The 11,212-nt window shown below is 40.5% G+C and overlaps 1 protein-coding gene across 1 annotated transcript; it reads left to right on the top strand.

The window, feature by feature from the left end:
- The first annotated feature begins 3,909 nt into the window (after nt 1-3,909).
- LOC121936994 (cytosolic 5'-nucleotidase 1B-like) lies at nt 3,910-9,150 on the top strand. The gene is made up of 5 exons (XM_042479758.1): nt 3,910-4,180; nt 6,308-6,437; nt 7,605-7,727; nt 8,113-8,297; nt 8,589-9,150. The coding sequence occupies exons 1-5, from the start codon at nt 4,007-4,009 to the stop codon at nt 8,949-8,951; spliced, it is 975 nt and encodes a 324-aa protein (XP_042335692.1). The 5' UTR covers nt 3,910-4,006; the 3' UTR covers nt 8,952-9,150.
- The last annotated feature ends 2,062 nt before the right edge of the window (nt 9,151-11,212 follow it).

The raw sequence follows: 11,212 nt of genomic DNA, 5'->3' as shown, positions 1-11,212 counted from the left end.
TGTAGTAGTTTGAGCAGTGGGCCATGACTCTGGAGACTAGGGTCCAATTCTCCTTTGGCCATGGAAATCCAATCAGTGACCTTATGTGAGTCACATACTCTTAGCCTGATAAAACCCAAGGATAGGTTCACCTTAGGGTCACCATAAGTCCAGAATGACTTGAACGCACAAAACAACAAACTTAGAAGTCAGGTCATATGGATTTCCACAGAACAGAAATACAGCATTATTGTTTTGACAAGACTTGCACTGCAGTCTGAAGCCATTGTACGTAAACAGCAGAATCACCATGTAAATGTGCAAGGATTTTGGGGGGGGGGGGTTAATAAAAAAATCTTAATTTTCTTGTCCATCAGTTTTAAAATCAGTGCTCAGAGTTCTAGTTTGTTATCTGTTGAAGTTGGGCCTGAGCTGAGTGTTGGAAGAATGGGAACATATACATGTGCAAGACTCCCCTGCTTTTTTGTTTGGGTGGGGCATGAATCTTTGGGGAAGGAGAATGGAGAAACCAGTTGAATGATCTGACAGGGTCTAGCTCACTGGCGGAGCAGCTTCCCTCCTTTTCACTCACACAGTCACTGCACCACCTCCACAGCCTATCAGAGCCTTGAGTGGTGCATGAGTCTCTCCATGCTACTCTCACCATCCACAATCCCTTCTGGTCTGGAGTCATATAAACCTTACAGTATACTAAGCGTCTCGTGAGGTGCAGCTTACAGCCCTTTCTTTGTGGACAGGCCATCTTTGATGTGCTTTAGGGTTAAATCTTGAGTTATGTCTTGATGGTCTGCAGCAAAGAAAAATGTCCATGGTGAAGAAAAGGTTAAGGACCACTGCTCTAAGCCACATTGTTGACATTTTGTTCATCCAATGTATTTACAGCTGATTTCACTTCTCTTGAGAATTTGAAATATTTTCTGATGCCCAGTTTATGACTTTCTGCATATTGTTAAGTGCATTGGGTTAGAAAGAAAGACAAGTAGAGAATAAAGTTTTAAGTGTACAGGATTGTGCACAAACAGGTTTAGAGGCCTGATCTTGTTCTGATCTCTCAGAATCTTTCCAAAGGAGATGGATTATATAGCAGTGTTTTAAAGTCTCTCTCTCACATACACTCTTACCATGACCTTTCACAGAATTTTCTACCACTATTATGGTTGTTTGCTTGTGGTTTACTGCACGTCTTTGTGCAAGGGCATAGCACAACTTCTACAACAAGCTATACCATAGTCAGACACTGTTTAGTTTTTCCCTCTGTTTCTTTGTTAAATGTTTGTACCTACTGAAGAGGCAGTAGGTTTGTCCCTGTTACTGAGCTCCCAAAGTCCTCTACCTCTTTCCTCTTCCAGAAATATATTTGATTAATTAATTCAACTGATAAATGAGTATGTACAGTGGACCCTTGTTATACGCTGGGGTTTGGTTCCAAAATCCATGGATCCTCAAGTCCCATTAAATATAATGACATAGCAAAATGGTGTTCCTTATAAAAAATGGAAAATCAAGGTTTGATATTTGAAATTTATACTTTTTTTAACATTTTCAAACCATGGATGCTTGAATCCGTGTATCAAAAATCCATATATAAGAAGGGCCAACTGTATATTGAGTAGTATATTTATATTTGCCTTTCTTCCAAAATTGAGACTCAAGATGATTTACAGTTTCAAAAAGAACACTATAGCAAAAACATACAAAAATGAACATTAAAATAGAATTAAACTGTTGATAATATTGAAATTATTTACAACTATACTTAAATAAGGTATAATGCAATTAAAATACAAAAAGCAATTTAAACAGTTCAGTTTAAAAAGTATGGCATTCTCAGTCCCTTCTTTAAGAAATGTTTTAAAACTCTGTCAGAACAAATATGTCTTTGCCTGCCAATAGAAGGACAACAAGAAAGGGACCAATATGGTGTACCTGGGAAGGGAGTTCCAGAGTCTAGGGGCAGCCATGGAGAAGTCCCTCTCTTGTGCCCCACCAACTGTGCTCATGACCATGCTTGCAATGATGATGAGACTGACAAAATGGCATCTCTCCTGATGATCTCTGGTCCTGGGCTGGCTGATACAAGGAGATACAGTGTGCCAGACAGCCTGGACATGTACTATATTGGATTTTATAGGTCATAACCAGCACTTTGAATTGTACCCAGCAACAAACTGGCAGCCAGTGGAGCTTTATAACGGGGGGGGGGGGGGTATCATGGTCCCTTTAACCTGCCCTCGTTAACACTCCTTCTGCAACTCCTTGAACTATCTGATGTTTCTGCACACTTTTAAAAGGTAGCCCTATTAGAGCATGTTACAGTAGTCCAAACAGGATGTAACTAAAGTGCATATCACCAGGGCTAGATCTTACATCTCAGTGAATAGATGTAGTTGGCCTCCCAAAACTTTTCAAAAGCACTCCTGACCATCACAGAAACCTGGGCCTCAGGTTCAAAGCTGAAGAGTACACCCAAATTGCAAACCTGTGTCTTCAGGGCAAATATAACCCCATCTAACATAGGCTGAATCCTTATTCCTTGATCTACTTTTCAACTGACCAAGAGTACCTGTCTTGTCTGGGTTAAGTTTCAGTTTGTTTGTCCTTATGACAGACACCAGTTGAGAATGCAGACAGTTATCCCTCGGTATAATGAAGTGGAAAGGAGTAGTAGAGCTGGGTGTCAGGTTCATGGCACCACGCTCCAAACTCCAAATGAGCTCTGCCAGCAGATTCATGTATATTTTAAATAGTATGGGAGACTAAACAGAAACCTGAGGTCAAGGAGGTTGAGCAGGAGTCATCCAGCATCACGTTCTGGGTTTGCCAGGATGGAAAAGAGCCACTGTAAAACTGTGCCTCTTAAGCAAGATGGTCCAGAAGGATACCATGGATGATGGTATCAAAAACTAGAACCAAGAAGGATATGCTGCTCCTCTCTACCTCCTGGCGTAGGTCATCCACCAAAGCAACCAAAGCTGTCTAATGATTCCATAAGCAGTCCTGAAACCAGACTGAATTGGCTCTGAGAAATCGGTTTCATCCAAACCCCTGGAGCTGGGAGGCTACCACACACTCCAGTACCTTTCACAAAGAATGGTTATGTTAGAAATTGATCAATAACTGTCGATTATAGAGGGATTCTGGGGTGTTTTTTTTCAACACAGACCTAACAGCTGCTTCCTTTACGTAAACTGGAACTCTTGTTGTAAGGAGACTAGCCATTCAGCCAGCCCTGCTCTGATCTGTTTAGTCAGCCAAGGACAAGGTCTAGTATACATGTCATGGTTCTCACCTTTCCAAAGATCCTGTCCACATCCTCAGGTTGCACGAATAGAAAAGTATCCAATATCACAGGATAAACAGGAGCCAAGGTTACATCCACTGGAACTATATCTGCTCCAGCTTGGATCCAAGCTGGAGCAGATCTGAGCAATTTTATCTACAAAGTGCTGTGCAAATTCTTCACAGTGGGCTATCAAGTGGTCTGCATTTTCTGTTTGAGGACCATTGTGTAATAGCTGTTTGCAGATGCAAGCCCACGCTGCTTTCAAAGAGACTCTAGTTTATGTTTAGTTAGACTCACTCCGTCTTCCATCATCGCTCTAGTCTCCACTTGTTTCATCACCAACAGCTGCATGGAAAACCAAGGGGCTAGTTTGACTCCACTTTGTAAGAGGGGACACTTAAGAATGTTTGTATCTACTACCCTCACCATTTCCCCAATCCAGAGATCAGGCACAGCTTCAACAATCACCTGCTGAGGTGACAGAAACATCCCCAACAGCCATCAAGTATCCATCCAGATTCACCATCCTAAGTGCTTTCCCACCCCTGCAGAGGTAAATAGATTCATGTGGACAAATTAAATATTAATGATGAATTGTGGATGAGTGTATTTCTTTTTAAAGAAGCACACAATTATGGGGAAGGAAACATTTTAGGGGTTTTGTTTTGTTTTTGTTGCAGGAAATGGATGATGCCAGATGGGTGACAAGAAAGTAAAACTCAAATGGGCCAGGGGCTAGAAGAGATCATGAGCCACCAGCACTCATTTACAGTATCTCTTCCAGTCCCTAACCAAGAAGTACAATCCTTTAATCCAAGGGCTGGTCATTTGTGTCCCTCCAGATATTGTTGGACAATACCTCCTCTCATACCTCACTACTTTCTATATCAGCTAAAGGTATTGGGATCTAACATCTGGCAACAGTATGCAGGCTACAAGTTGTTCATTCCTGTCTTAATCCTTGACTTTATTTTGTTGCAGTTCATTTCCTGCTTGGTAGCTTCTTGCAGCTCCCCTAAACTAATTACAGCTGAGGAGTATGGACTGTCCATGCCAGTGTTGCCTGTTTCCTCATCCGTAGTATTGTAAAATGAGTAGAATATCTATTATTGCAAGACATGCAGTGTGAAGTCATTGTCTTTCTAGTTTTCTCCACTTTGAAACTATCTCACTAGCTGTCACTTGCAGTGGCTGGGAAATTTGCAAATGAATTGCTTCTTGTCCTATATGTTTTAATGCTAGATCAGACATAATGATCAGATATACAAAGGAGAAGGAGAATAGAAGAAGAAAATTATTACAGTGGTACCTCGGGATACGAAATACCCAGGTTACGAAATTTTCGGGATACGAAAAAATCCCATAGGAAAACATTGTTCCGGGTTACGAATGTTTTTTCGGGTTACGAAAAAACTTTTGGTGCTTTTTTCGGCTTTTTCGCACGGAATCGCGGCTTTTCCCCATTAGCGCCTATGGCAATTCGGCTTACGAAGGCTTTTCGGGTTACGAACGGTGCCACGGAACGAATTAATTTCGTAACCCGAGGCACCACTGTATTTTCAATGACTAGCATGTGTTCTCTGCTATGTCTCATTCTGGCCAAAAAGTCGAATTCATTTATCACATGGCATAAAGGTAGCATTTTCAAAATGGCTTGGCAGACTGAGCGAATGGAACCTGCGGTTCTCTAGTGAAGGACTGTTTTCATTGGAAGAACAGTTGCTTTGATGGTAAAACAACTTTATTGTTAAAAGCTAAAAGCTGTCACAATGTGATACTGGTCCAGCCAGTAGATACAAAAGCAATATAAAAGGAATTCCTGGGGAAGGAAATACAAATAAACATAATCATCATCATCATCATCATCATCATCATCAATGAGATACAGTAATACAACAATAGTGATAAAAACATATGGCAAATGAGACTTCTAATCCTGACCCCCATCTTGAGAACTAAGTCTAATCTTACTAGCAGCTAAAGCAAAATTTGCCACCATGGAGGTAATGAATACAGTTGCTTTGATATAGAACATTTGCACCAGGTCTGGGGCCAGTTTTCTGCCCTCGAGACACTTCAGCAGTCTCATGGATTGCCAAAAATGCTTTCTTCCCCAAGCTCAGAAATGGCCAGAGCTCGCTTTTGTTTTTCTCCGGGGGTGGAGGGGAGCTAAACATTGTCAGGGAAGTTGTAACCTATATAAAAGGTGAAATGTAGGTCATGAAGCTGTAGGCCCATGGGAGTTAATTCATCTTTTTAAATTGGACCAAGAAAAGATGGTCCAAAGAGGGCTGAGTGGTGCAGAAATCAATCTGGGGGAACTGCAAGCAGATATAACGCCACCTTTTGCCCACCCCATATAGAAGGCCCCAGATTCAGCCCCTTCCATGTCTAAAGCAGGTAGTGAAAGAACGTAATCTGCAACCCTGCAGAGCCACTACCCACTGTGTCAACAATACTAGCCTAGGTGGGTCAGTAGTCTTAGTACAATGCAGCTTGTTGTGTGTGGCCTTTATCAATACAAGGTACCTTCCTATTACTGGGCTGACTTAGTATAAGCCAGTTTCCTATGCTCCTGACTCTTCTGCCATCTTAAATTCTCCTATTTATATAAAAACACTTTCTCTTTTGTTCACATGAAACAGTGTTTACTGTATGCTGCTCACTATTCATTATGTCTGGATTTACCCCACTCAAGAAATAATGGATGCTCTAATGAAGAGCCTTTGAAATGCTAATGTTCCCCTATGATGTAGTCTATCTACAGTTAGAGGTGCCTTAACTGAAAGACTGAAACTGCAGATGGTATTTTGTAATTCTTTAAAAGGTTTGTTCCTTGTTATAACAAGCCCCACCAGGCCCTGGTGAGAGGTCAAGAAGCTGGAATCAATAGAACCTGTTATGCAAGTCAGGCTGGCAGATGCATTTTTCTTTTGGGCAGAGTCCCACATACCCTAATAAGATCTCCCGATACAAACAGATAATTGAGCTAATGCATGCAACTCATTCATTTGCTACCCACAGGCACTGGAGCAAGTCAATGCCCGACTCCGTGAGCTATATCCCAATGACGAAGAGCTGTTTGATATTGTGCTCATGACTAATAACCATGCCCAAGTCGGGGTGAGACTTATCAACAGCATTAACCATTATGGTGAGTCTATATGTTTTCTTTCCCTTTGACTTTGCTGTAGCTGCTATGGTTTACATGCTGCAGCTCTGTTAGTGTAAAAAACAACTGGAAGAAGAAAATCTGCTTGCACCAGTCTTAACTGGTGTAGTGAAAGAATTTAGTCTTTAATTCAGGGAAATTGTGGCCCTCCAGATTTAAGTGTGTGTGTGTGTGTGTGTGTTTGTTTGTTTGTTTGTTTTGGCAATCAGCTTCAATGATCTGTCACCATTGGCTCTGCTGTCTAGAATTAATGGGAGGTTCAGTCTGAAGTACAGAGCCACATTATCTTGTGTGTTCTCTCTCTCTCTCTATACACACACACACAGAGAGAGAGAGAGAGAGAGAGAGAGAGAGGATTATAATTAACCCATTGCTTCAAAGTGGAGGTTTACACTTCCACACAGGCCAGAATGTTATACTCCAAATAGAACTCACTTGCAAGCAAATGCATAAGTGAAGTTGCAGAGGTCTGTAAGATACCACAAGCTGAATGGCAAAATGTTCTTCATCTCATTTCCCATCTTCTGTCTTGGCTTATGGTTCAGTTCTTGGCCTTGGCTACACTGCTCTCTTCCTTGGCCATATCAATAAAAATGGCTGGATGGGATTCTTGTATGAAACTGTATGAAAATGGAAGCTACAAAACAACTATGATGCTAATGGAGGAGCAGGAGGGTCACAGATGGATGGAGAAAGTGGCAGCGGCAGAATAGAGTACCACTGGCATTAAATGCCCTGCTCTGAATGACTGCAGAGAAGATGTCACAAACATGGGACACTGTCTGACCCCTCCAGATGACTTCAAATTGAAGTGGTCTATAAAGCAAAAGGAAGTTTCTCAATGTGATGTTTTTAGTGATGGCCTTGTCATTTTACTGGGTATGTAGTTTTTGGAAGGATCAGTTCAGCATAATCATGAGTGGCATTACATCACTTCTGGTTGTCAAAATAGCCACAACAGTATAGCTGCAGCCTTCTGGAAGAGGCCAGAAATGGCCACTGTAGTCCTATGGGCTCCTGAACATATCCACACCCACTATATGCTTTCTACCACATGAACTTATTGTAACAAACTGTGGATGTCTGAGTCTGTACAGGTGGTTATCAGTGCATCAGCCAAGTCTGAGAATTTTTCTTATTCAATACTAGGTCTGTTAATTGAACGGTTTTGTATGACTGGAGGGAAAAGCCCAGTTGGCTACTTGAAAGCATACCTTACCAATTTGTACCTCTCTGCTGACTCTGAAAAAGTTCAAGAAGCCATCGAAGCAGGTTTGGATTGGGTCTTTTCTTTGCTTTAACCACAGCATTTGCATATGGTTAATTTGCATATGCCTTCTATAGGATGTTGTAGCTCAATTGATACAGTGTTTGGGTTATGAACCTCAAACGACTTTGATTCATTTTTGAAAAGTATAAATCAATTGTGACCTTTTTAATCTCTTTTCCTTGTTATGCTTTTAGTGATTTAATGTATAGTTACTTTGAACATTCTGCTTTGTTAGGGTTACATAAGTGTGTTTACTATTTTAAAAAAACGTAGTTTCATATGTTTATCAGTGGGATGTTAACAGTTATGACTAGCCCTTTTAAGAGCACCGATTGTTCTCATGTTACAAAGGTTATAAGATTAATAATTTCTGCAATCTTTTTGCAGGAATTGCTGCTGCAACATTGTTCACAGGTAACAAAAAAGTTCCTTACGATGACAAGCAGCTCCGAGTGGCCTTTGACGGGGATGCTGTTCTGTTTTCTGATGAGTCTGAAATAATTGTGAAAGAACATGGCCTGGATAGATTCTTTGAACATGAACAGATAAATGAAAACAAGCCTCTGGCACAGGTATGATATTCAACATCTCTATTGCTCTTTGTCCTCATGAATGTTGTCATGCTCAGCAAGAATGTAATTTTGCTCAGTCATTTAATGAGAATTGCAAAATCATAAATCTGTTTTTAAACATCAAAGGACTTCTTTTGATGGACAGCAACTCCCATTAAACTGCTATAAATGCCATTAGACTGCCATTTTCAGTCTTCAAGAAAAACAAAAGGAAGACCTTATAGTTTCTACCAATTGTTCAATGAAAATTTACTTTTTAAAAAATGATGTTTCTGATACTCTTCTCTTTAGGGCCCTTTGAAAGGTTTCTTGGAAGACCTTGGAAGGCTCCAAAAGAAATTCTATGTTAAGAACGAGCGTCTGGATTCGCCAATCAGGACTTACCTGGTGACGGCCAGGAGTGCTGCGAGTTCTGGAGCCCGAGTGCTGAAGACTCTGCGCAGCTGGGGAGTGCAGATTGATGAGGCCCTCTTCCTCGCAGGGGCACCCAAGGGACCAATCTTGGCCAAAATCAGACCTCACATTTTCTTTGATGACCAGATGTTTCACATAGAAGGAGCGCGACAGCTGGGCACAATTGCTGCTCATGTGCCGTATGGCATTGGGCAGAAGTACCACAAATCCAAACTGAAAGAAAGCCCAGCCACCAATTAGTTCCTTCTAACTTAGCAGTGAATATGGGGTTAGGCCTGAAATTTCCCTACATGGACTTCTTTCAAGTGTTATGTTTAAATGTGACTCCTTTAGGTTTTTAATCTATTTTTAGAAGAGATATTTTATACTGTAGACATATTTTTGTAGTGGGAAGTGGGGAAAAATTGTTTAAATTGATATCCCTCAACAGATACCCCTAAATTTTCTAGTTTGGGCTTTTATTCATTACAATATATATATATTGGTATTGTACTACAGAAATCATTGTCTGTTCTACAGCAGTGCTGCTGAAAGTGGCGATCCATAGATTAGTGTCAGTCCCCATACCATTGGCTGCTGGTCCCTGATGTGTTTCCAGAAAACAAAGAAACTGTTCTGGGTAATCAGCACAAATATGTCACAAACACCAATCCCCATCATATTGGGAAAAATAATTCCCAGTCTCCCACATCAGACAGCTTGGGAAGCATTGCTTTACAGAATCATGGGAATAATACAACATGGTTTACATGCTGCTATACCAGTAGGAAAACACAAATAGCACCAAAGCAAAGAACATATGTATGGGATTTTGCACGTGTTTCTGCATTATTGGATACAGTCTGCTGTCCCCTGTGCATACCGAGTAGAACTGTAGTAGCAAATCAATAAAGTACAATCCAGTATAAAATCAATAGTGCTTCCATTAATTGGTCTGGTGTATAGATTGCACTACTTTCATGCTTTTAATTCTAAGTATAATCTCAGTACCTGATTTAGAATACATCAGTGTGCATTAAGGTTCCACTAACTGAAATAAGGAAGCCAAGATGGTGTAGTAGTTTGAGAGTTTGACTACAAGTCTGGAGACCAGGGTTCGAATCCTCGCTCTGCCATGGAAACTCACTGGATTACCTTGGGCAAGTCACACTCAGCCTGAGTGGAAGGCAAAGGCAAACTCCCTCTGAAAAATCTTGCCAAGAAAACCCTGTCATAGGTTCACCTTAGGGTTGCCATAAGTTGGAAATGATTTGAAGGCACACAACAACAACAAAACCCCAAAATAAAGGTGATTTTTGTGCAGATTGGGCCCTACAGCTTTTCTTGGGGGTGTTATGAGACAAAGCATGCTAGTGATATAAGTAATCTGTAAAAGTTGGACTTGATTAGGAATGCCAGGGGTCCAACACATCTGGGAATCATCAAGTTTGGAAAGAATGTAATCCACCAAACATACAGCAATAAATTGATAGTTACAATGGTCAGTCAGCAATCTGAGAGTGGACAATTCTTAATCAGAAATGTTTTGAGAGTTTCTAAGCATGAAGAGAGTCACAATGTGCCACCACCTTTTGGAAAGACTCCATATACTTTCCTTCCACATAATCCCATAGGGAAGGGGGAAAACATACCTTTCTGAAGGGGTTTGGCTACTTTAGGGCATTGGTCTCCTGCTAAGGAAACAAACCATCCCTTTCTTCTTCTTTCTCAAGACCCTACTCTTTTACTGGGCTCCATAAAATTCTCTTCCTCCCTTTCCCTGTCATGTTCCCAAAGAAAACACAAGTTAGCCTGCCTAACAAAAGAACAATGTGAATCCTCCGTTTCTAATATTTCTTTTCCTGAGGCAGCAGAACTTCCTTTTTTGTAGTATATCAAAGAGAAGGATATTCATTCTAATGAATTCTAACCTAAACCACTGAAGCAGAATTTTTAACATCACTGTTAACTGAAGAATCTTGCAAGTCAGGGAAAATAGCTAGATAAGGCTAGCAATTTAATGAGTCAATTATGAACTTTATTCCCCACTCTGCCCTAAATCATATTCACTTTTCAAGTGATTATTAAAAAAATCCAGTTGTGTACATGCACAGTTAGAAATCTTTACAGATGAAACTAACCCAGCGAGAACTTGTCTGTCCTGGGGCTATCATCTTTCCAACTCTCATCAATTGCTACATGCAGTAAAATGAAGAAAACATACAACTTTGTATTACAGTTTACAGCAGAACATCCTGCTTCTTGGTTTATTTCAAATTATTTTTTTTTCTTTTAAAAAAGCAGACTTGAAACACTTCAAAATTGCACTGATTTTCATGGGAGAAATCTAATAACCTGCTTGTTTATTATCTCCTTCTCCGGCTGATGCTTCCCCTTAAGGTGACTAGAGTAACTGGTAATGAAATTCAACACTTTGGATGGATTGCGTATATTTTTAATCATTTTTTTTAAAAAATTAAATACAGCAATTAGAGTGCAGATGGTTATAAATAGCTTAAGGC

The sequence above is a fragment of the Sceloporus undulatus genome, chromosome 1 (assembly GCF_019175285.1).
Source record: "Sceloporus undulatus isolate JIND9_A2432 ecotype Alabama chromosome 1, SceUnd_v1.1, whole genome shotgun sequence".
Taxonomy (NCBI): Eukaryota; Metazoa; Chordata; class Lepidosauria; order Squamata; family Phrynosomatidae; genus Sceloporus; species Sceloporus undulatus.
This window is presented reverse-complemented; position numbering and strand designations above follow the sequence as displayed.